The sequence below is a fragment of the Idiotropiscis lumnitzeri genome, chromosome 21 (genome assembly GCF_059441095.1).
Source record: "Idiotropiscis lumnitzeri isolate Australia: NSW breed Sydney's pygmy pipehorse chromosome 21, RoL_Ilum_1.0, whole genome shotgun sequence".
In the NCBI taxonomy this organism is placed as follows: Eukaryota; Metazoa; Chordata; class Actinopteri; order Syngnathiformes; family Syngnathidae; genus Idiotropiscis; species Idiotropiscis lumnitzeri.
The window spans coordinates 991,968-1,016,910 of NC_142411.1; the positions used below are offsets into that span (position 1 = coordinate 991,968).

At 45.6% G+C, this 24,943-nt stretch overlaps 2 protein-coding genes across 4 annotated transcripts; both read right to left on the reverse strand.

The window, feature by feature from the left end:
* Window positions 1-2,850: 2,850 nt before the first annotated feature.
* On the reverse strand, window positions 2,851-7,372 carry vgll2a (vestigial-like family member 2a). The gene is made up of 4 exons (XM_088286738.1): window positions 7,172-7,372; window positions 5,587-5,851; window positions 4,180-4,653; window positions 2,851-3,157 (listed from the first exon to the last, which is right to left on the reverse strand). The coding sequence occupies exons 1-4, from the start codon at window positions 7,262-7,264 to the stop codon at window positions 3,114-3,116; spliced, it is 876 nt and encodes a 291-aa protein (XP_088142864.1). The 5' UTR covers window positions 7,265-7,372; the 3' UTR covers window positions 2,851-3,113.
* Window positions 7,373-16,598: 9,226 nt separating this feature from the next.
* rfx6 (regulatory factor X, 6) lies at window positions 16,599-24,921 on the reverse strand. Of its 3 annotated transcripts, none has more exons than XM_088286330.1 (21): window positions 24,806-24,921; window positions 23,172-23,488; window positions 22,600-22,762; window positions 22,395-22,518; window positions 22,066-22,127; window positions 21,907-21,984; window positions 21,792-21,819; window positions 21,529-21,636; window positions 21,384-21,461; window positions 21,194-21,307; window positions 20,952-21,001; window positions 20,447-20,606; window positions 20,153-20,297; window positions 19,939-20,048; window positions 19,724-19,841; window positions 19,151-19,273; window positions 18,859-19,077; window positions 18,139-18,394; window positions 17,562-17,923; window positions 17,199-17,396; window positions 16,599-17,056 (listed from the first exon to the last, which is right to left on the reverse strand). In XM_088286330.1, exons 2-21 carry the CDS (start codon window positions 23,338-23,340, stop codon window positions 16,920-16,922), a joined length of 2,802 nt encoding a protein of 933 aa, XP_088142456.1. In that variant the 5' UTR covers window positions 23,341-23,488; window positions 24,806-24,921; the 3' UTR covers window positions 16,599-16,919. The 3 variants fall into 3 exon arrangements, with proteins under 3 accessions (XP_088142456.1, XP_088142455.1, XP_088142457.1); XM_088286329.1 differs by having other exon boundaries at window positions 23,172-24,156; window positions 24,806-24,878; XM_088286331.1 differs by having other exon boundaries at window positions 23,172-24,076; window positions 24,806-24,868.
* Window positions 24,922-24,943: the final 22 nt, after the last annotated feature.

Consider the following 24,943-nt stretch of genomic DNA (forward strand, 5'->3'; position numbering starts at 1 on the left):
GGAGACGAAATGGACAGTCAGTGCTTGAAGTTGACGTTGACCTCATTGAATTTGGCTTCATCGGATGGCAGAGAATTATCGAAATGTCTTTTGATTCGTTGTCACGCTGAGAAGCAACTTGTTGACATTCACGCAACAAAATAGCAACTTTGTGTTCAACTCAGCAGCCCCATTTTTTTTTTGCTGCTGGATGTCAAGAGAGGCGCTGTCATACTCACTTCTACCACTAGAGTGCGCCAAACATGACATCTACATGACCAGGGTCTTTTTTTCTGCTAATTTTCATGAGCAGGAATATACTTGCAATACGTGCTTTGCTGGCGTATGTACAAATATTAATAAAGAATATAATTAAGAATGAGATGCGAGCTCGTGAACAGCGATGAACTTTTGTTCTCTCAGTTGCTCCCCTCCTCAAGTGGAATTATCACAAAGCGTGCGTGTTGTTTCACAAAGTAGGAGCAGAAGCAGTAGTGGTAGTTACTCGGAGGACGGAATAAAGTAGCCAGCTGTCCGGCTGTGTGAGCGCGACTGTCAGGGAATCTTGCTGCTGTAAGGCTCTCCATCAATCTGGCTTCCAATGACACAAACTATGTGCACCTGTTTTTTTTCCCTCTCTCTCTCACGCACTATATATGTCCCAAGACTCAGTTTGGATTTTTGGTTTTATCTGTCATTTTTTCCCCGCTGAAATAATGGTTATTTTCGTGCGCTCCCTCAGTGCATTTTTGCTGTGCGATGCGCTGACCCTAGGATCTTTCACCTTTGGCCTAACTTCGAAAAACATTCCAACAAAAGACGCGGAAAATCCTCCACTTTTGACTCATTTCACACACGCGGGCAAGCAAAGCGCCCGAGGCCCGGCAGTACCTGTTGACACTTGTGGGCAGGAAATGGGCCAAGGGTCTCGAAGGTGGGAGACGGTTGGGGGTGGGCGGTGTCGCTGTGCGGGGGAGCTTCAAGGTAGGTTTCGTCTCAGGTTACTCGTCCATCCCAAAGTTTTGTTTGTTTACGCTCAACGACTTCCTGCGACTCCGCTCGTCCACCATCACTTGCAAGATGCACATTTGGAGTGACACGACTGAAATTGGGCTGCAACTCCAAGTTTGGTCTTCAGAAAAAACATTAAATCATTAACAAGTGAAATGAATTCTTTCATTTCCTTTGATTTTTTTTTTTCCAGAAGACAACGGCGTGTGCGCATACCTAATGATGTTTGAGCAAATGCGAGGAATGCGCGTGGCCGTTCGGTGGGCGTCCATCTTGCCAGGTGGGTTCCGCTCGGTCGGACCTGAAAACATGGTCGAGAGCGCGCGAAATCCGATCGCACCTTCGTCGCGCTTTCATGGGCGACATGACATGTGGACAAGGAAGATGCTTTTAACGCCACCGAGACGTTTTGGGTTTTTTAACTCAACATTTGAGAAAAAAAAAAATATCTCACCCAGTTCACTGCTTACAATTCAAATTGAGACTTTTTCTCATTGACACATTTCCTGTTTTGCCCAACATTTCTTGAAAAATATAAAACTAATGTCGGTGTTTTTCTCATGAAATAACTTTTTTTTCTTTTTAAATATAATTAGGAAATATTTTGATGACTTTAGACCTCCCCAAAAAATTCAGAAAATTACAGATTTCCTTTTTGTTTTACTTTTCCCTTTTTTAAACTTTTAATGTTTTTCTAAAAACAACTTAAAAATTCACATAAAATTATTTTCTTTTAAAGACTGCAATATTTTCTAAAGATTTTATTTTTGAAAAATAAAAATCTGAATGAAAACAAAATGCCATTTTATTTTTGTAAAATTACCATTTTTTTTTTGGTTTAAAAAAATAGCCTACTCTTTTATTCTTGCTGATTTGATTTACGAAAAAAATATTTTTGTGGTATAATTAAAAATGTGTTTCTTCTAAAAACGAGCACGTTTCCCGCAATTTCAAAACACGATTGTCATCAAATTGAGATGTTTTCTTGGACAAATTACATTTTGAGGAACACGTCACGCCTTTATTTCGATTTCTTCGCTGCGGATACCAACGCTGCCCCCGGTGGTTTCCGCAGGTTGTGCAAGGTTTCATGTCCATTTGTCTTCATGATTTTCTTTATTTTGCCTTGCTGTTGTCATGATGTCCACACGTCACGCGGAATTGTCAGACTCAAAGCAACTACGGAGACAAAATTTAAGGAATCAAATTTAACATGCATTTCAATTCAAATCTCACAAGTCAGCATTGCTTCATTTATTTCTCAAATAAAGCAACACAGACGAAAATGCGCCAGATCACTTTTGGCAATATATTGAAATATTTACAATGTCACAGTTGCACTGGATGCGCACACACACACACACATTAATGGCTTGTGTTTCACAGAAGTTGCCATCGTAAATGTTTTTCCATTATTAACTTCATGTACACGTGTGACCATTTGCAACCGTGTGCGTGTGTGTGCGCAACAAGTTGACGAGCAGTTGTCGTTGACAGCTGCATGGGGGCAGCGAGTGGCCCCAAATAGCTGAGTGCCCCCCCCCCCGCCCCTCCCTCACTGGCAAAGCAATCGCGAGTGTGAAGCTCACATTCCAAAAAGTCCGGTCCACCTTTTTGTCAAGTCGAGCAACTCAAATGAAACTCAAAAGTGATGAAAGTAGATTGGTTTTTTTGTTTTTTTTTCAGTTTTACACCACAGAGAAATATTTTGTTGGACGGCCGATGGGGCCGATAAATCGATTTCAAGCGTCGAGTAGTAAAGTCGACTCATCAACTTGCCGAGGAATATTTTCACGCTCTCCTCTTTTTAGTCCAAGAAGATGAGCAAGTTGAGTTGCGGTGCCGACTGGCAACGAGGTGCAGGTCAGTCCAACTGTGAAGTTGGCTGCCGTCGGATTGAAAGCGCTTGAAAGAGTTCTCCTCCTTTTCTCACGCTCAGTCGCAACAAGTCCGAGTGTCGCCCTTTCTCCAGCGCCGTCGTGCCACCTTCCTTGCAGTCGCTTGAGACATTTCAAGCGTCCATGGTCAGCACGGTTTGCCGCGAGCAGAGCGTCAGTCAGTTTGTCTGTTCAGCTTTTTTTTTTTTCCCCGTCACAGTGAAGCGGAGTGAAGGAAGAAAGCGTCTAGAACCAGTACAAGTCCTTGCTCTTGTCCTGCATCTGCAGACCTGAGAGGACAGCGGCGGAAAAGACAAACAGCAGGCATCAAAGAGTGAAAGAAAAAAAAAAAAAAGAAGCCGCTGAACGCGTGAAGCCAAGCGACACAAAAGCGACGGCGACAGCTGGCCGCCGCCGCCGCGTAAGACGAGCCGAGCGGGTGGCGGAATCCGTCTTCAATTCATTCGGCTTTTCGCCACCGATGTTGTTGCTTCGTTACGTGGCCGCTCGCATTTTGTTTTCATTCCGAGTCGACGAGTGCGCGCCGAAAGTTGCGCAAAACAAAAAGTCCAATTTTGAGGCTTGAAGAAGATTATAGTAATTATCAAGAAAATCATGCGCACGATCCGAATCTTCAGACATTTTGATGAATCCAACTAATCCGTCAGCGGGGTGACGGTAGTCTTGAAGATTATTTGAAAAAGTGAACAAAAGCGTACTTGCAGTTGAGCCGCTAACAAGCGAGCTTGACACACAATTCGTAGGAAAAAAAAAAAAAAAAAAATACTTTTTATGATTCTATTCCCTTGTTTTTCTTGGAAATACAATTTGGTCCAAAATTTTAGTGGCACAATCTTAAGTCAAAATACAAATGTTGTTATTTTGAGAACAAAAGTCGTGTTTTAATGGCAAATATTTTGGAACAAAATGCGACAATTGGATTATTTGGTGCATTATTTGAGCAGAAATTCACCAAATTTTGGTGAGCTTTGCCCGAATAAAAAAAATGAATCAAATGTTATGATGCACATTTTTGGGTTGTTTGATCGCAAAATGTTTACGTAAAACCAACGTTTCTCAGAAAAATGTCGTTGCAACATCCAGCCTTGTAAGTCGAAACATGTTTTTGTGGTCGAATACAACCTTTTGTGAATAAAGACTTGAATGGTAAAACCTCACATTTGAAACGGGTAAAGCAAAAATCAACCCTTTTTTTTTTTATGGCCACCCTAGTGCGGCCTCTTGCTGAGCCAAATGTGCATTGGCAAAATCCAAACCATTTCTCACTCCATTCCAATTGTGCGCTTCTCACCTGCGTCCATGTTGATGCCAATCTCTCCGACTCCGGAGAAAGTCCCACTCCAAGCCGACGCCTCGCCTTTCCCGCCCAGGTCACAGGGCGTGCCTGCGGCCGGCGCCATCGGGCCGCCGCCCGCCGCCAGGCGGTGGTGAGGCCTGACGGAGGGCACCAGCAGCGAACCGTAGCGCGGATCGAACGCCGCGCCGTACACCTCGTGCACGGCGGGCCGCGGGTACGGCGAGCCCTGCGTGCCCATGCCGCCGCCGAGCGAGTAGGCGTGGTGGTGGGACGGGTGCCAGGCGTCGGGGCCGTGCTGGTGCAGGTGGCCGTGGAGGGACGACGGGGCGTACGGGTCCCCCGCGCCAAAGGCCAGGTCCGAGTGGGGGGCCGAGAGAGCGCTCGCCAGCGACGACGGGACGGGAGACGGGTAGGAACTGCCCCAGAAAGACGGCGGGAAATTCCTTTGGCTCATCGGGAACGAGGCATCTGAAAAAAAAACAAGCAGCATTGGACAACGTGTATGTTGCAGCCAAAAAAAATCAAATAAAGCTTGATGGCAAAATATCACATTTGTGGAAGAAACGGTGAACAGTTTGAGATGATTATTTTATTTTATTTATTTAGATGGAAATGAGCCAATTTAAACAAAAATGCAAATAATGAGGGAGATGTAAAAAAACATTGCCAACCCTTCCATAAAAAATGTGCAATATGTACTGTGAATTGTTTTCTATGTAAGCTTTTTTTTTTTTTTTAATAAATCAAAAAACGGGTGAAGGTAAAAATATTTTTTTTTGTTTCACATTATTGTTGACAATTCATTTGACATTTCAGAGTCTGTACTTGTTTTTATTTTGTTCCTGCAAAGTGAAAATAAATGTCTAAATTTGACGCTCCACAAACGAGCAACGTTAACGAGTTTCCCAGATCGAAGCAATGTCAATAAACTAATTCTTGAAAATGGTGAAAAATGAAACCAATTATCTGGACAGAATCTACGCGGTGTGCAACTGTCACAAATATGAGTGCCACCAACTGCAAAAATGTTTGCGACTGCTTGACTTCATCTTGCAATTTTCTCCTATTTGATTTGAGCCACAAAAAGAAATGCGCTTGCTTCCGGTGAAGCGGGTGATCACGGGGACAATGAGGCGCTCCAAAGCGCAAGTCGGACAAATGTGCAAATCTTTGCACACGTTTTCAGCAATTATCTTCAAAGATGCATTGACAAACAAATGTGTGAAATCACTTGACAGGATCCTCAAATATCATTTTAGGGATCAAACCTCGGTGGCATCATTTTGATGTTTTGACGCTCTGGTTGGTCATAATGGTGCGAACTTGGAGAACATCTTTTTTTTTTGCATGTGAGGTCGCATTTGCTTTGAAATAGGGCAGCCGTATGAAGTCCGCACATACCTTTGAGGGTCTTGTGGCTGCTGGGGGGGTACGACACGGCCGAGGGGGCGTGGCTGAGCGCGCGGCTGAAGTGTTGGTCCACGACGGCGCTGATGTCGCCGTGGAAGTAAGTGAAGAGGATGCAGCGCGAGCTCAGGTACTCGGCCCCCGGGGGCAGCTCCTTGTCTTCCTCCTTGATGGCGAGGGGCCCCCCGGGGGGGCCGAGGGGGCCCGGGCGCCCGCCGCTATTCTGAGCTTCTTGCATTTTGGATTCCAAGGCCAGCTTCTGACACAAAAAAAACACGCAAAGAGTCCAAAACAGGATTTGCAACAAATACGAAAATTTGCATTCGACAACATTCACAATTGAATCGTCGCGCACAAAAGAAGGCCAAGAAGCGGCACACTAAACGTCATCTTGTCTTGCCGTCGACGAGGGCAACACGACAATGTAAAAAAGCCGATCCCGACACGACGATTCATACGTTGATCATAACCCAGAAAAACAAGCTTCTGTGTGGAAACGCTGCTCGCCGATGTGAATACGATTCCGAAGAAATTGGACGGACCAAAATTGATACATTTTATCGTTGATAGATGCAAAATAAACAACCTCTCCGTGACTTCTATTCAGCTGCTTCTTTCGATCTCAAAGCATCTTATACAAATTAATGAGACTTTTGAATCAAAGTGTGTGTGTGTGTGTGTCCTTCCTGTAAGGCGCACGCACACACACACACACACACACACGCGCATGCCGAGTCAATCAATTAAGCAACGTATGCAGAGTTGGTAATTGCTTTTCAACCTCATTGGCACAAAACGTAAAAGCAGCATATAGCGGCGCTTTCAGACGGCTGCCATATTTAGCTTGCTTTAATATAGTTCACGACTTAATTACTTGCGCGGTGACGACGATTCAATGGACCTCAGGAGAAATGCAGAAAAGAAAAGGGAAAGACATTTTTCAAGGAATTCAAAATGAAATTTGATGAGCGACACAAAATGATGTTCATATTTAAAAATGCAACCAAACAAAATGAAATCCAAATTTCCAAAAGTTGAATGCGAGCAACATTGAGCGAGAGGGCAAATAAATGACCTTTTTTTTTTTTTTTTTAACGAAAGATCAAAATGAGCTCGGGCTAATTGAACGTTCGGAATATTAACGAGCAAATATGAAATAATTCCAAAAATTTATTTCTCAGGAAAAGGAGCATCATTTCTCAGTTGTTATTATTAAACTGTTTGTTTTTTTAAATCAATTTTATATTTTACTGTAGCAACAATCCTTCAAATCAATAAAATGAGGTAAGTATAAAAACTTTAGGGATTATATTTAGTGGCAAATCGGCAATGAACGCAAAGACTGAATTTGAATTTAAAAGAGATGCTGAGATTGAATCCATTTTAGGAATACAGGACATAAATGTGTTTTGTTGTACTTTTTTCTACTGACTTAATTAAAAACAACAAAAGACAAAAACAAAATGATTGAAAATAAAAAAGTGCTTGTTTGCATTTTTGTTGTTGACGACGAGCGAGTTTTACAATCAGAGATTTTGTTTTGAGAGTAAAGTTGTGTCGTGCGTGCGTTTGCGCTTACCTGCTGCTGGTGGTGGTGGTGGTGGTAGGGCGTGTAGGGACTGAAGTAGGGCTGCGCTCCAAGCACCTGGTACATGACATCCAAGCAGCTCATGACGGAGGCGTCACCACCATCGGACGCCGGGCGGCATTGAAGCAAAAAGCCGCCACGCTTCTTCTGCTTCCTGCGCGGGGCCGAGTCCTTGAGCAAACTGAGCGGCGGCGACGCTTCACTCGCACCCACCTCGGGCCCGGCCCCCCCCCCTACCCACCTCGCCCCCTCATACAAGACCTCGGGCCAACCCCCCCCCCCCGCTGCAACCGGGACCCGCCCTCCAATCACAGGCCCGGCTCCACCTCACAAAGACCACCGCTACACCGTCAGCCGGAGGAAGCCAGACCGACCACCGACAGACGCGTGGACAGACAGGCAGCGGGACGGACGGACGCACAGCTGAGATGCACTTTGACAGGGACCAAATTGGGCTTAATTAATAAATGTTTTGATATTGAAAAGGTTTTGAAAGTCAAAATGATTCCGTTTAGATTGGATTCATGAAACGAAGAAAGCAATATGAAGCATATACTTGATGTTCATCAAGTAAATGCGTCACAAATAAAAAGGAGTTGAAAAATGTCATCAATCGCAACGAATCCTGGAAATTTGGGGTGATTAATTCGTTCAAAAATGTAATCACTCGACGCCACATATATATTCTATTCATGATCTGATTTTCTAACAGATGCACGGGTGGATCGCATGAGTTTCGGGACAGTCGGACAGCTAGAAAGACCCGATTATAAGATTTTAAGAGCAGAGTGCGACAGACAGCTCAATCAATTGACTGTCGTGACGATTGTGGGAATTTTTTGTTTTTCTACCCAGGAGCAAAGGTGTGGTTAGTCCGCATTCCTTTTCCTTCCGTCTTGTCAGCTGCCCCCCCCCCCCCGTGCGGCATCTCGGCTCCTCCGCCCCTCCTCCAAGCTTCCATCCTTCTTTCTTTGCTTCCCGGCACGTTACTTATTGTGCGTCATTGTCGTTGTCAAGATCCCGAGCAGGTGTGTGCAACTGTTGTCGCGCTGCGCTCATCCTTGCTTTTTTTTTTTGTGTGTGTGCGTGTGTTTTGTTCAGCCGCGTGAAGGCGAAGACCCGACCGTGACCCTCCATTTACCAAAGGCCTATCAGCGCGCCGCTGCCAAGGACGCGCTGCCATTAGTGAGCGTGAGTCGGCGCGCACGCTCAGGTGCGAAGATTGGCACTTCAAATGCGTCGGCAAACAATAAACACAAACGGGAAGATTTCAGTCTCCCGTGGTCCACTGCGGTTTACGTTCAGACAATTTTCCTCATCATCACCATCTTGGCTTTCTCTTCAGCCTCCTTCATTTTCACGCCCAATTGATGTCGTTCGGGAGTTCCCTCAAGCCCCATTTCATCGCTGTTGTTTTCTTTTGGTCCTCGTTGGACCGCATTCAGTATTTGTTGGGTGTAATTTGTCGCTCGTCTGTCTTCGTTGCCCGTTCCACCCCTTTTGGCCTTTTGGTTCCTCTTGGTCCTCGTTGGTTCCTTTCAGTCTTCTCTTGCTCTTTCCCGCCTCTGTTGGTCTCGCTCGGTATCCCTTCAGCCCCTTTTCGGCTCCTTTTGGCACACCCATCTGTCCCCGTCGGTCTCCCTCGACACCCTTTTTCGCTTTTCCTCGGTCCACTTTTCGGATCCGACAGCCCCATTTAGGTTTCCTTTGGCCCCATCAGTTGCGGACGACGTTCTGACTGCAAGGGGAAGAACATTGCTGCCTTTTGCTTGACAGTCTCGGCGTCCCAATACTTTTGTCCAAGTGGCGCACCGGGCTTAGACACATTTCACGTTTGAAGAAAAGAAAAGGAAAATGCCGCTCTTGGCTATCATCTTCATTTCCCTCTAAGTGATGTTGGCTGGCAGCATTAATCAGTGCGTTTACAACAGGAAGGCGGCGGGTGCGAGCGGGCGAGGATTGTCGAGATTCCGAGCGGCATAGCGGACGCACTCGCCGCCGTCATTTGCGAGGCTCGTTAAGACGAGAGCATGCCTGGCATGCCTCTCGCCATGTTTGTTTGCGCTCGGCCCGCTTGGCATACGAGGCGGGCGCGACGACAGCAAATATTCATTAACAGATCTAATTAAACACACTCCTTGAATAGCATTGAGGACATTTTATTGACTCATGCTTACTTCCTTGTAAGCGTTAATTGTACTCAACTATGCTGCCACATTATAAGCCGCGCACTTGTGTGTGTGTATTTGTGGTGGCCATTCAGGCGAGGAGACAGCTGGAGCTGTCAACAGCCGCAACAGGAGCAGCAGCACCCAAATAGGGATAAAGAGGGACTGAAGAGGGCCAAAGAGGTCTGATGGGGGGAGCAAAGGGACAAAGTTGCTAGCTGAGGGGGGCAAAAGAAGCTCAAACGGGGCCAAAGACGGTAGAAGGGGGCACCGAATGGAAAACCAAGTGAAGAAAGATGGGGGGGCCACCAAAGGCCGGAGAAGGAGGCCAAAAGAGACCCAAATGGGACGGCTGGGGCGACCCAAAGGGGCCAAAGAGAAATCAAGATGGATGAAAAAGGGGGGGCTGATGCAGACACAAGGAGACCAAAGATGACTTGGGAGGAACTGGCGAGGGGGGCGGGGCCAGAGGTGGTGGCTGAAGGTGAACATGGTGCACAAAAGGACAGCAAAAAGGCAACGGGTGACCAAAACCAGGTAAGATTTGGGGGGGCAAAGACGACTGAAGAGGGTGAAAGGGGGCCAGAAAAAAAAACTGTCACAAGTGTGAGACCAAAGAGCAAACCGCAAAGCATTTTCATATTTTCACTTTTGCGCAATTTGCATGAAAATTAATTGCTCAAAAAATTAAATGCATCGTCGTATCGCTCCCGCTTTTATTCTAATTGTTATTTGCGGCATTCCAACGGCGGATTTTCTCCATGTGTCCGAGTCAAAACGTGAGCCGCGCCACCAAGCAGACCCTGAATCCTTTTCTGGTGGAAATGTTGCGCTTTGATAAGAAAATTGCAAAATGGATATTGCAAGCGCCTTTGAGCACGCTGCCCTTGTGCGTGATAATACGCTTGAGCTGAGGCCAAATTAAATGTGAAAAGTGACAAAAAAAAAAGTCCTCAATTGACTTTGACCTTCCTTTTCTCAAGCCGCCAAGTGAAAAGTTGACGCTTTGTGAGCTTCGCAAGTGTCGGGATTATAAAGCCTCAAAGCCATTTTTGTTTTAATTAAATGACGGCACGCTCGTTTTGAACACGCTTCGAAAAAAAAAAAGAGCCCAGCTAACCTTTTGTGCTCCCTTTTTGTCGGTTTTTCTTCCAATTGGAGCTCTTTGCATCTTTTTCTTTGCCCTCCAGATTGAAGCGAATGGACGGACTTTCTCATCATTGTATGGGCACAGACAAGAAAATTGGGTTTGGCTCTCACAAAATAAAACGGCAGTAGAATCAGCAAAACGTTATTCCGGAACCATCCTCATCCTGGACTGGGCCTGGGTTGTCCGGGAAGGCCAGGGTCGGGACCACGTCCACACGTTCAAATGGCGAGGGGGGGGGGGGGGGGACAAACGGCTTCAAAGGATATCAAAAGAGACACCAAAGGAGATGAAGAGAAGCAAAAAGACAACATTCGGGGACGACCGGGCCTACAGCGACAAAAGAAAAGTGCACGAGACCAAAGACGGCGAAAGGGGACAAAAGAAATTAGAAATCCCTTTATTGTCATTGTACTCAAGTGTGCAACGAGATTAGAGAGCTCCCCTCTCCAGTGCAATACAACAATAATACAATAAAAAAAGAAGTTGACCGAGGGAAATCGAAGGACACCGAAAGGAGCCGAAGGGAACCTACGAAGACAAGAAAGCCAAAGGAAGCCGAAAGGTGCCGACCTTGCGCCACCAAAGAGGACTGAGGGAGGTGGAAGGAGAGCAAAAGGACCGGAAGGGTCCCAGAGGGTGACCTTCTTTCGGCATCTTTGAGTCTCCGTCGCCTCGTTCTTCTCCTTTGGCCCGCTTTTCGCCTTGCTTTTTGCTCCCCCTTTCGTCTTTTCCTTGTTCGGCATGACGACTTCCAAAGAGTGTCCTCAAAGGATCCCGGAAGCGGGGTGTCCCGGATACCTTCAACCTGGCGGCATCCTCTCAATTAAAAAGTCAACATCCTGCCGAGGAGGAATGACAAGCAGGCGGGCGGCACGTCGAGGAATTTGCGGCACGTCTTGACGCCTGACTCGGAATCCACTCGCCACACTCGGCTGCGGATGAGCTCGATTGTCCCGAGACATTCTTCGCCCGTCTCGGCTTTCAAGTTTCAACTCAAACTGATGTCATCAAACGCAGAGTTTGGATTCATTAGAAAATTCCTAATCCGGACATAACAAACAACACTTCTACTGACTTCATTGAGAGAAATCCAAGTTCAATGTTGTCAAGAAAAAAGATTTTCGTGAAAAATGATTTTCTGGGAAGATCCCCAGCACTTGCTCTCATTTCAAACTGAGCAATTTCCGAGTAGAATGAAAACTGCAAAGATCGTCGGCATCGACAAAACTGGTGCCAAACACGACTTTACAAACGATCGGCCCGTCCGCCTTCTTCCACAATTCTCCAAAATCCTCGAAAGACTTCAATAAAAGACTCGACAAATTCAGAGAAAAACAAAAACAGTCGACCGCATTCGCTTCAGCACAACTTCTGCAAAAAAGGAGAAGGAACATCAAAGTTTGTGCTTCTTCCTCCTCCTCTTCGAAGGCGTCACGTATGGATGTGGAAAATACGATCAATGGGTCAACCGCCGTCTTTCCTTTCTGATTTTAGAGTCTTTCCGTGCGGTCTCCCTCGTTTTCGAGTCGCCCGTTTCCGTCGCAAAGTCAGAACGTTTCGATTGTCATTCCAATTAACCAACGATCGTTTGCCTTTCTGCACCGGATGACGATCTCGGATGCATCGTCGTTGCCCGGGCGCTCGACGGCGCACTTGCGGCGGGAAACGCGCTCGGTCGCCGGGGAGTCGAGGAAGATGAAAAGCATTTGATGGACATTCCGCTTGAAGCGCCTTGAAGGAGGTCCTTCATTAGAGGAGGCTCATTAGCTACGTATGCGCAGAAATGATGTTAGCCTGCTCACGGCCGAGGGACGTTCCTACTTTTCGCGACGCTTAAAACAACACCAGCGCCACAATACAACAAAGACATTTCTTTTTGTTCAATAAAAACAATTATTGGCGACCCCTGAACTTTTGAATGCCATGCGGACAATTGTTTGTTTGTGGCAATCTGGCCCGACATTGTCGAGCGACCATTCCAGGGTGACGCGTCGCCTCTCGCTCAAAGTCAGCTCGGCCGGCAGCCTAATGAGGACAAGCGGCAAGAAAGGATGTCTTTCTTTCCCCAACCATCATCTCCTGCAAGCGCGTCCTCTCGTCGGGGCGGCGCTTAGATGAAAAGAGACTCACCAAGGACCTCGCCGCCAATGGATAAATTGGCTCGTTAAGACGGACATGTCGCTCGCATTCAGCGACCGCGACACAGGTGCAGCACTAGTCAAACCACTCGCATTAGGGCAAAGAAAAAAAAAGCATAGTTACAAAAAAACCTAATAAATAAGAAGGAAAAAGAAGAAATGAATTGCAGGCAGGCGCACACTCCGAGCGGGGCCTAGCGAATCGATAGGCCGTTTTCTTTTGCGCCGATTGTCACGTGAACAGAAAGACGGCAGCGACCGATCGATGATAAAAATGTAGGAAGGAGCACAATGAGCCAAGTTGCGCCCATCCCAAGGCCAAAAACAAGTATGGATAAACGAGGGGGGGGGGGCAATGAAAATGCATGTGTGTGTGTGCGTCTACCCCGTTACCGTGACGCCGGTAAAAGTGCAGCAGCCGCAGCGGGAATGAATACGCCAAGACACAGAGCGAGTGTTTGATATGCGAGCAGAATAAAAGGAGGGCCGGCATGAGGGGGGGAAAGGGAAACGGTTGGGGGGGGTTCGTCGAGGGATGCTGCTTTGGAGAGTCGCGCAAACAGTCTCCAAGCAACTCACAATAGAAGGTCAGCCAGAGGCAGAAAGGAAGACAAGACGCAAACGGCGGCAAGATCAGGTGGACGGACGTCGGCAGCCGAGTTGGCCCAACCTGGATAAAAAAAAGGTTCGACGAATAAATCTTTGCGTCGACGAGCGTGCAAACGAGACTCTTGTCGTAATGTTCACATTTTTAATCTTCCAGTCATTTAATTGTCTCTGCTTGAAAATGAGTCAAATGAAGTGAAAACGAAAATTTAATTATTATAATTAGCAAGCCAGGAAAAATGTGTTGAGTAACAAATAAATACACAACCAATAATCAAATAAAATGAATAATTCCAAAACAAAAAAAAATAATAAATCAGCATTTGCCACCAGTCTTCAATGTGCTGCCCGCACGCCCGCACTCAACTGTCAACTGCTTCTGCTTTCTTGAGCATCTTTCTTCTGCTTCCACATAAACTACATGTTAGAGATGCAAAAATAATATTTCCCGTTTGGGTCACTGTATTAAACTTAAATGACTCGTTGCAGTTGTTCAAGTCAAACAGATTTCACAAATTTACAAAAGAATGTCTGAATCACTTTTTGGATCGATAAAATGAATATTTTGGTTTCAAACAGACAACGTTGAATTGATTTGTGGAAGAAACTTGAAGTGAGAGTGACCAACAAACGGCATGAAGCAAGCACGCTTGACCTCTTATTTGGAGACGTGCAACAGTCTCCGATTTTGGCCGGATTTTTCAAAACTAGAAGAATTGTGTTGAAAGGAGTTTAACGGTTTAAAAACATTTGTCTTTGTGGCTGCTCTTGATGTACGGCGAGTGAGTGTGGAAGGCAACCGGCTACTTCAAAAAAAAAACGGGAGTCTGACGCCTTCTTGCTTGTACACGTGCATCGCGTGAGATTGGAATCTTTTTCTGGCGTGACTTGTGTGCAGCATTCTGCTGTTTGCCAAGGCAGAGCTTTTGTGGCAGTCAATGAGAAAAAGAAGGAACGAGTGAACTCGAGAGGCGCTTTCAGGCTGGGTGAGCTTTTGCAAACGGAACGAACAGTAAACAGCAACAAGGACGAGGACGACAATGGCGGCCAGGCAGGGAATGTTGTCTCTTTTGAAATGTATTCATAATCATCTTTCTATGACACGCGGGACGACTCCAATAAAAACACTTGTTACTGAATAATCATCGGCGCTTTGTGGCAGTCGCAGCCAAGAATTTGTTAAAAGACGCACTCGAGAAGCTTGTTTAAAAAATTAAGTGCAAGGCCGACGGGAACTTTGCGGCGGTCTTGCAGCGGGGACGGCAGCGAGTTGAGACTTTCACGCGTCAATGGCGCCGCCGGAATGCTTTTGTGAACGTCTGAACAACGAAGGCTCGCACTCGGGCGTACGTTTGACACGTGCACTGGCTTTGTGTCAAAGTGGAGACGAAGCGCAGCCAAACGTCAACAAGTTGAATGCCGACAGTAGAGAATAAACATTTTGCACAAACCGTCATGATCAATAGTTCACCATGTTTACCTTCAAAGGAGACGCAAAACTATAATTCGGGCTGGGCCATTATGGAGAAGAAAAAAAAAAAAAAACATACTCACTGATTTTGATTGATATTGAAATCCCATAAACACAACTAGTCAACATTTTCAAAACTTTGTCTTTGCAGTGACTAAAACTGAACATGCAGAATGTCAATTCAGAAAATGTCAACAAGTTATCGCCGTAGCATCTTCGAGGCAGTGTGCTGCAGCACACAAGTGAAAATTATGTTGCATTTCAACTTCATTAATACAACCTCTTTTTCACAGATTTGGAAGACGAATATTGTCATCCTCAAATCAATCGATGCCCGTGCATTGCTTTTCTCATTTTCTATATATATATATACACACATATATATATATATATATATATATATAAAAAATCAAATAATTCGCACTTTTTGGTGAAGTGAGTGTTCCTAATATTGTGACCTTATTGAAGGAGAACACCACAAAAGCGCCACCTGGTGGCACAAAGCCGCTGCTGTTGGTACAAACAGAAGCATTGTGCTGTAAACTGTCGTTCCTAATTTTCAGTTGAATAAATCACACTTGTACCCAAATTAAACAATATTTTCAGAATTTCTCAAACAATCATCATTAAGTTCAAATACTTTAAATTGTTTTTTTTAACCCGATTTTTGCAATAAATATCGGCATCACCAGTATTATTTTTTACATTATTGGGCGACGAAAGGACACAAATATTTACGACATGCATTAGAAACTTACTTTTTGTAATATTACTAATAATAGTAATATACCCACATACAGAAAACTCCACTGTGCTAAATATTAAATCTGCTTATATGAGGAGAAACCGACATACAAAACATGTTTTAAAAATCCTAATTATAATTTTATTAACTTTTTATTCAATGTAATATATTTTGAATTTATGGAATTTTGGCAACTTCCATTTACTTGGCTCATAAACTAGCATAAATTAAGATAACCTTTATTATTTGCCACAATTGGAATCTGGTTATATACACAATTATTGGGAGAAGAAGAAAAAAAAGGCCATTGTTATTCATCGGAAAGGCAAAAAGACGTGGATGAGGGCATCTGCCGGCGGCCATGTTGTGGTTAAACATTGTCCCAAAGTTTGCTTTGGGCCTTCTGTTGTTTTCACACGAGCGGCGGGCCAATTGTGGCTCGCCATTGTTGACCGTGTGATTAAAAGTCATTTAAGGTGTAACACGCTGTAAGGAGCACACGCGCCGCCATCTGTCGCCGGGACGGCAGATAAGAAAAAGGCGGGCGGCGGGCACGTCATCACTTTTTCTTCACCTGTTTTGAAATGGCTCTCGAGAACGCTAAACATTGGACACACTCTTGTTATCTAAACGTCTTCCTTTATCCATATCATGTTTTGGACGAAACCTAACTTACATTTTTGATGCTTTATTATGAAAATTATTTTAGAATTATTTCCCTATTTATCACATTTTAAATTCTGAATGAGGTTTACTTAATTTATTTTTACTTAAAATGTACATTCATGTCTAGTATAAATTAATGACTATTTTTACATGTATTCTATATTTGTTTAGGATATTTTGGTTCGCTGAATTGAGGGGAAGTATTTAAAATGTAATTTTAAGAATAAATTGTTTTTTTTTTAGATCGCGTGCTCATTCATGTCTTCCTGACGTGGGTGGGTAATAGGTGGAAAGCCGCTACACAAGTTTAAGACCATGTAAGTTAAATACGGTATTCAGAAATCTTTGTTGCACTTTTTTTTTAAATTCATGGCAAATATTTGAAATGCATTTGAATATTTCGGTGACCTAATTTAGCTGCAGAAAGGAAAGGGTCTTGTGTATTAGTCCATTATTTTGTTACTGTTGCTTTATTATTTACAGAAATACTGTGCCAGTATATATTACGATTAAAAAAAGACAAGATGACATTTATGCTGAATGTCATTAATTGTCATTTCAAATTTCTTAACTTGAACATGAAATAAAACTAAAACCGGATGTCCAGACAGGAAACGACCGTCGATTCACATTCTCACATATTTTGACCTTTATTGTGCAACGTGCAGCCCCTCCACCCCCAAAAAAAGAAAAGGTTCCAAATGTCATCAATTTGCAGCTGCTGGAAAACCGTCCGCCACATCCCCACCACTAATCCGAAATTGTCTGCTCCTACCTCAAAGGGAAACGTCTGTGTCACGGTACCCCCGGGGCACCCATGAAGACCGTGTCAATGGGGGGCAGCGAGGAGATCGGGTCCTGCCGCTGTGGCAACGAAGCGTCCTGAGAGGAGCACGCCGTCGACGACACGGCGTACATGCAGGGGGCCGGCCCTATCCAGACAAGAAGCCAGAAGGCTGATGGGACCGACAACTCGTTTCATCTTCAGATTTCACTCCCTCAAGTTGTCTCGTGTGGAAAATAAACTAACACGGTAACTGAGGGGGCAGTAACGGACGACGTTTGGTGGCTCACCGGCTGCATTGTGGCTGTCGCTGAAGAAGGTTCCGCTCTTCCTGCCGGGCCGGTCGAGGATGTTGAGTGGGTCGTGGACGTCCGAGTACGGCGAGCGAAGCAAGAGGAGGGGGCTGACGCTGCTGATGACCGACACGTGTTGCTCCACCGCCGGCGACATCCGCTGGCCGTCCAGGTAGCTGCTGTTGCCGTAATAATCTGCGGCGGGAGCCCAAGAAAAAAAAATCATCACATTGCGATTCATGAGGGAGTTGGGATTTTTTTTGTTTTTTTGTTGTTGCAATAAAGCTGTAATCCGATAAAACAATAAAATGTAATATTGAAGGTGGGAGAGTGCATTTGTTCCGGTGACGCTACGCTTACCATTTTGTCCCGCAGCAGAATACGTTTGTCCCGTACCGCCGCCGCCACTGCAGACGGACTGGTTGAGTCCGAAACCGAATCCCTCGCCGGCATCCAGGACGTGAGTCGTCGTGTGAACCTCCAAGCCGCCATTGCTCGGGTTGGCGTCCGAGCCGGAGCCGTAGTCGGAAGTCGGGCGGGCAGAAGACGCGTAAGGGCTCAGCGAGCAGGCGGGGCCCACAGCGGAGGAGAAAGGATGGCCGTCCCCGTAGAAGATGTCTTTGGCGGGCGGCTGCTGCTCATCAAATACGGGGTAACGACACAGCTGGTAGGCCAAGGAAGACGTCGAGATGCAAGACGATAATGTGCTCTCCGCTTCGGGCCTCAACATACAAAAAACAAAAGTTGAGGGGAAAGAATGATTGTTTCATTTTAACCTCACATTCTATCAAAACTTATTTTTTTCACACTCTTTTGGTGGGACATCACTATGATTCTATTACAGCACATCAGACGCTAATTGACCAAAATCCAATTCAGAACCGACGGGCCAACCTGGTGGGGGCAACCCGGAGTACAAAAGAGAGTCGAAGCTGACCTGAGTCCAGGCTGGCAGGAGGATGCGGGCGGAGGGAAGTACGTCGAGCACGGGTACAACGTCTCCGGGAAGGCGGCGCAGAGGTTGGGCTGGTTTACGGAACCTAACGTGGAGAGGAACGACGAAGACGAGGACGAAGAGGAGCAAGAAGAAGTCGAAGCTCGGGGCCCCTGATTGATGACAGAGTCTCTGTGCACCAGCGCCGCCGGAGAAATCGGGGGCGTCATGACCGAAGCGCAAAAGTCGGTGAGACCGCCTGGAAAACATTTATTTATTTTTTTTTTTTTTTTTAAATTGGACTTTCGAGGACACGGGGGAACTAAAGTGTGACTTGGGAGCCTATTTGCAGGCTGCAGCTTGATTTTTATTGGCTTGCGGAATATTGTGCCAATTGAGTTAAAAAAAAAAAGGTAAGAAAAAAAGCCCATATTAGAACGTGAACACACGCTTAGAGACAAAATCGCAGATTGGTAGATGAAGTTGTAAAATCACAAGATTAAAATAGAATAGACTTGTCATTTTCTCAAAAAGATGACGACAGAATGGCAACAAATCATACAAAGTTGTATTATTTATTACGAGAAAAACATTTTTGGGAAAAAACTACAAAATTAGAATCTGATTTTTTTTTTTTTTTTTTTTTAAAGCGGAAGTCAAGCTCAAAATTTTCTTCCCAAGAATTTCCCTAGTTGTTTCATAATAAAGCCCAAAACACGATACCTGCACCAGGGAAGCAGACAGAATCCGTCACCGGCAAGATGGCGGCAGCGCCCGTCTCCACCCCCCGCTGTCGATTGGCCGCCAGTGACACGGAGGCGTCCAGTCCCGAGGACTCGCTCTTCACAGATTGGTCGACGACGACGACCGCCCCACCAACTTTGTTGCGATTGGCTAGGAAGCAGGAACTGGGACATGCCAAAAAGGCCGCCTTACTTGCCCCTGACAGAATGAAAAAGTTGCCCATTGATGGCAAACAAAGATGGTAACGCCAGTGTGTTCTCGCCTGACCGACCTTCTTTTTTCATGTGTTTGTCCAGAAGGTTCTGCAGGTCACGCTCCTTGTCATTGCTGAACTGGGTTTCCAGCGCCAGCAGGATATACTCGTCCAGCAGCATCCGGATCAGATGGAAGGAACCTGCACAACAACCACAACACAGCTGTCTGTAAAAATAATTACGACTGAAATGAAAATGTTTTGAAAATAACTACAAATGTTTGGAAATAAAAAGTAAACATTTCAATAATACAAAAATACCAAATGCAAAAAATATGACATCACATCAAATGGAATCAAATATTTGGAAAAAGTATTGATTAGATTGCAAAGCCTGCCGCTTAGCATTTATTTGCTCCACTTGTCCTGCGGGGCATCGGGTGGCGAGTACTTTGCTGTTCGACTATGCGAGCACGTGCGCGTGCACGTTTATTCACACAGCGTGTTTAAACAGCGAGCACACGAGCCCGAGATAAGACTGTTTAATGATTACTATTTATGGCAGCGTTGTGTAAAGAACAGCGCCGGCCCAAAATGGAGCCCCAGAATGAAACGTGGGAGCGTTACGAGCGCGAGGCGGCGTCCTCTCACCGAAGCTGGCGGCATTGTTGAGCGTCAGGTTGTGCATCACACGGGCGCCAAAGAAGCTCCAGCGCAGCAGGAAGTCTTGAGCTCGCCTCTTCACCGAGCGACTGCTCTGCTTGCCCGGCTGACCCAACGGCAAAACACAAACACAAAAAGCTCACCGCATCCGTTTGCCGCTTACCAAATGGTGATGGGACCCCTGGACAGAACTCGAAATGGACCTTAATCACTTTATGCTCCACCACGGTGTCCAGCCACTCGACGAAGGACTCGACGGTGGCGTTTTTCCTCAGAAGCTCCTTCAGCTCCTGGAAGACGGCGATGGCCTCGTCTGAGGGGAAACACACGCGTCTTCAGGAGCACGGACAAAGTCTGGCTGTGGAAGTCGACGGCAAGTCCAAGAGCTCCTCGGTCGTCGCTCACGCGGCCACTCACAGTCGGAGTAGGCGTCGTGCAGTTGCTCGCCGTTGGCGGTGATGCTGAGCAGCGAGTGCAGGCTGATGCTGTTCAGGTCCACGTGGTCCATGTCGGCCACCATGTTGCTCACCACGCTTTGGTCAAACAACGCCGGACGGGCGATCTGCACACGTGAGCACACGGTCGACATGTTTACGTTTCATTCAGCGCGCTGGGCCGTGGTTGCGTTACGTCAGAAGAAACTAGAAACTTATTTTGCTATTTGTTCTCTTGGACCGTGAGACATCTGCGCATGAACACGCGTCACGTCACCTGCGCCAGGTGCAAGAAGGACGTCTGGCGCTTGAGGGAGGAGACGAAGCGGCGCGCGATGGGCAGCTTCTTGGCCGCAAGGCATTGTGGGAGCTTGTCCAAGGAGGAGGCCAGCCACAGTTCCCAGCGCTTGGCAAAGCTGCGGATGTCCGCGAGCAGGCTGACAAACGTCAAACACGCCATCATTGACAAGAGACGACAGCATCGCGTCATTTTAGGGACGCTACTTTGTCACGTGCCTCTCGGGTTCAGTCACGACACCAAACGGTGCATGTGAGCGTGTTTGTCTACGTGTGCCGTACGACGCTCGCAAATGCTAGCGAAAATTGAAGGATGGATACCAACAAACAAAATCGCAATCCTTCAGTTTGATGTACAGGCACAAATAGTTGATATGTTGAGATGGTGTTGCTGGTGTTCAAATGTCTAAAGCGATGACATTCTTGAAAGAAAAAATATCAATTGCACATGACAGCAATACAATTCCATAAAAGAGGACCGAAACCTTTCGGGCATTTCTTGCATTGTGGCGGGAATGAGGACATCCGTCAAAACCTGCACAAATCCAAAAATAAAAATGATCACATTACATAGCTAATTATTATTATTATTATCAACAAGTGGTCAGCAAATCTATCAATCGATCTAAATGTTGCTAAAAAGCACGTTCAATAAAAACTCGAGCGGTGGTTGACGATGACTAGAAATTCTTGACGCGAGCCCGCCAACACCTAAGGTGCGGCTCACCTTATACAAAATGGAGTCGCACACGCACAAGATGTCCACCAGCAGCGGGTTGTCGAGCAGCGGCAGCAGGTGCTCGGGCATGCCCTGCCAGAAGTGCAACAGGAAGTTCTGGATCTGGAAGCGGAAGAGCGACACAAGAAGAAACGTGAAACGGCTCGTTGGGCCGTGCGGGCCGAGCTGAGGACGTCACCTCCTCAAAGTTGACGTTGATGGCGTTGTCCAGGATGCACTGGCAGTGTGTCTTGTACATCATGATCAGCGTGTCCACCTAGGATTGTGGCGGTCACCGTCATGAATGATCGTTATCACGATGACGTCACAGAAGCGCCAACAACCTTTTCCCTGGAGATGTTCCCCTGCAGAATCAGGTGCTGCGCGCTGGGGAATTCCGGGAGCAGCGTTCCCGTCTTGGAGCTGAGCGAGTATTTTCTGGTGAAGCCTCCCTGCACACCATATTCAAGCGGCATCTTTACAAACGCGCGGCATTTGCGTCTACGTGATTTGAATAGTCCTGAAATATTCTTAAGAGCCACACGGACAACAAGTGACCAAGTTGAAGATTTCCCTTTCATACGGAATTGCGCACGGAAGACGCTACCTCATTCTTCATCTTGCTTCCAGAAAATCTGACCAACGGAAAAGGAAAATTGTCAAAGCAGAAAATGTCAAAGTTGATGTTAAATATCAACGTGAGCGTTTTGGCCATCAAGTACCTGGTCAAGCCTTTCCCGGAGTAGACTGAGTGATAGTAAGCGCTGCTCTCTTTGATGCCGATGCCGTAGTAATGATACCTGTCGCACAACACCGGCATCATCCACCAAAAACTATTTTCAGATTGAGAAATAGGAATGTGGAAACAAAGTGGCGCTAACTTGGAATGTCCCCGTGTTCCCAGTCTCCTTGTGGTGAGGAGAGGAAACTTTTGTCGGATGGTCTGATTGGGGGCAAACAAGAAGCAGTTGATGACGACATCGTGCATTGCAAAAAAATGACTCCCAGCAACTACGTGACAATATTGCTCAAATATGAAGCAAGTGGTCAGTCAACGGCAAAAGATTGCTAGCTTGACTTGATTTCAAAGCTTTACCAAAGCTGAAAGCGAATGCCAATTTCCTCTTCTTTTCAAAACGTTGTTTGTAACTTTTGATCAATCCGTGGTCATATTTGGAACATTCGCAAAGGGAGAATAAAGTTGACGTACTTTTCCAAAAGTGGCAGCGCAGGCGGGCTCCAGTTTGACCTTCCTGCAGAAGTCCAGGTAGTGAGCGTAGAGGATGCAGCGAGGGAGACACACACCCTCGCACACGATGTAGTTCTCCTCCAGCCTGGTAGGGGGCGCCACAACAACAACAATCATCATCATCATCTTGCTGATCATTCATAAATAACAGCACATTGGTGCTCACCACTGCAGTGTGAGCTGCGTCTGCTTTTTCTTGTCCTTGCTCATCTTGTTGATGCTTTTCCTGGGGGAGGCCACGCTCGCTTTGGCACTCACGTCCTCGTTCGGGTCTTGGTCCAGGTCCTGGTCTTCCTCTGAGGACGCTATTTCGTTGCTGTCCTCCGCCTCTGAGGAAATCACACAATGTGGACTCAACGGATGTACGGAAAATCAATGTGTCCCATTCATTAGAATATTGAACAGGAAGGCAAAAATTATGAGTTGCCTGTCAACAATGTTTTACTCGTCCGCATGCCAAGTTTGCATTCGGCTTTCCAGAACTTCTTAAAAGGTAGCCCCATCACAAAGCCCTTGTGCCTAGAATCTTTCCTATTGGCTCTTATACAAGGTGGAACTCTTGGTTTCATTTTTATTTTGACGGTAAGCTGCATTTAAAAGTGTCAATAAACAGCTTGAAGCCTTTTTTCCAAACAAATCATATCAGCCTTAATCTCCGTTCTAGGCCATTCCCAACATTTGTTACAGTTCCAGCTGTTGTCAAATGCGACGTTAATAAACATATTCATTATTTTTTACCTGATTTGATGGCAGAATCATCATCCTGGTGAAAGAGTCCATGGAAAGCTGAGTCCACTTGGGAGCCACACAAAGTTTTGCTCACAGCGTGAGGAGGTAAAAGTCGATCAGCAGCTGAACTCTCATGGCTGCGTTTCATCGCCATGGTCACACCATGCACGGGGGACATTTGGAGTTTTGTTTGAAAAAAAAAGTGAGTCAAAGAATTTTAGAAGAAGCTGCTCATTGGGTCCTTAAGCAGAGCAGAACCAGCTGGGGCATCTTTTGTCAGGAGCAAGAGGAGGGAGAAGGCCGAAGCGGTGCCGTGTCGCGCTGTGCTGTGAGAAGATGAGCGAGGAGGCCCAGTTCAAGCGAGCGTCATATTTACAGAAGAGCTTCTTAATCATTAACAGAGAGGAAAGGGGGGGGGGGGGGGGACTCATCCATCTGTCCATCTAGAACCATCAGCACCCCCGCACGACCTGCACCTCTAGTCAGCTACTTCCACACTCAGACTAACATTTAAAAAAAAAAAAAACTCTCTTTAATTATGAATTATGTGATTTGATATTAATTTAGGCATTTCAGTCATTTGAAATTTAGTCTTAAAGTCTCTGTAATGTGAAAATTGATTTCTTGAAAATTTGACACACCCCAATTAGCGTTGTTAACAATTTGAATGGTTTAAGAAACAGCTCCAAGGATATAAAGTGATCTCAGATGCCTGCGTGCGATGGGCGTGTCACGGTCAAATATATCTTCTTGGACATATGCAAATAGATGCTATTATGTCTAGCATCTTTGCTCTCCATGTTTGAGCCGGGTCAATAGATCAGATTAAAGGCACAGGCAGCTGGATGGCATCCCAACAGGTCGTCGCAGGGGTTTTCCACTCCGAAACAACAACCATATGCTGCTTGTTACTTCTAGAAAAAGGAACGACAGCTCAAGTCTTGAATCTTAGAGAAGTGCCCTTAGCAAGCAACGGGAGCTCATTTTCTTTGTGCTGAAAAAAAAAATCAATTACTTTGTATACTGCATGTCATGAACAGGGAAATTCAATTTACACTTTGCTGTACACAACATTTTTTGCCTTGCACACAGCACAAAGACGCAGCGGATTAAACATTCATGTTAAGCAAATAGTGCTTAAATATGACATTAATTCATTTCTGGATCAATTGAGGTTGGCCATGACATATTCAGAGGGCAAAAAAAAGCAGAATATGAAGGGCAAATATTTTTGTCAAGTTTAATTAGAATTAGAATTAGAAATCCCTTTATTGTCATTGTACTCAAGAGTGCAAAGAGATTAGAGAGCTCCCCTCTACAGTGCAATACAACAATAATACAGACAAATATATAAATTAGATAAATAAGAGAGTGCAATGGAAAATAATACTGAATAGGGTATATAAAAACACATCACGATGCTGTTCTGCAAGGTAAGAGTGGTCTCGTGTGTGTGTGAGAGTTCAGAATAGAGATGCAGAAATGTCGATCAACCTCAACAAAATTTGCCCGACTGTAATCAATCACAAGTCGGGATGTTTCATCTCTACAAACAAAAGCAATTTCGATTAAAAAAATGTCACAATGACTACGTGTCCTAGTAGTAATCAAATATGTCAATCATTTGATTTTGTCAAACGTACCTGATTTGGTTTTAACGTCTTTGCCTTGCGTCATGGAGGCCAAATTGTTGAAGCCCGGGAACGCAAAGTCACCCGGAAACAAATCAGCTTCTGGTTGGTTCAACGTCACAACTCAAACTATCCGCCGGCCAATAGGGT

Bases quoted from the DNA above. Each gene is read 5' to 3' on its own strand.
- vgll2a (XM_088286738.1), bottom strand. From the start codon at position 7,264: ATGAGCTGCTTGGATGTCATGTACCAGGTGCTTGGAGCGCAGCCCTAC. The intron at 5,852-7,171 runs GTAAGCGCAAAC...TTTTTGTGTCAG, and splicing joins ACCACCACCACCAGCAGCAG to AAGCTGGCCTTGGAATCCAA. The intron at 4,654-5,586 runs GTATGTGCGGAC...TTTTTTTTTCAG, and splicing joins CAGCCACAAGACCCTCAAAG to ATGCCTCGTTCCCGATGAGC.
- rfx6 (XM_088286330.1), bottom strand. From the start codon at position 23,340: ATGTCCCCCGTGCATGGTGTGACCATGGCGATGAAACGCAGCCATGAG. The intron at 21,637-21,791 runs GTAGCGTCTTCC...TATGGTGTGCAG, and splicing joins GAAGCAAGATGAAGAATGAG to GGAGGCTTCACCAGAAAATA. The intron at 20,607-20,951 runs GTTTCGGTCCTC...GACGTTTGTCAG, and splicing joins ATGCAAGAAATGCCCGAAAG to CCTGCTCGCGGACATCCGCA.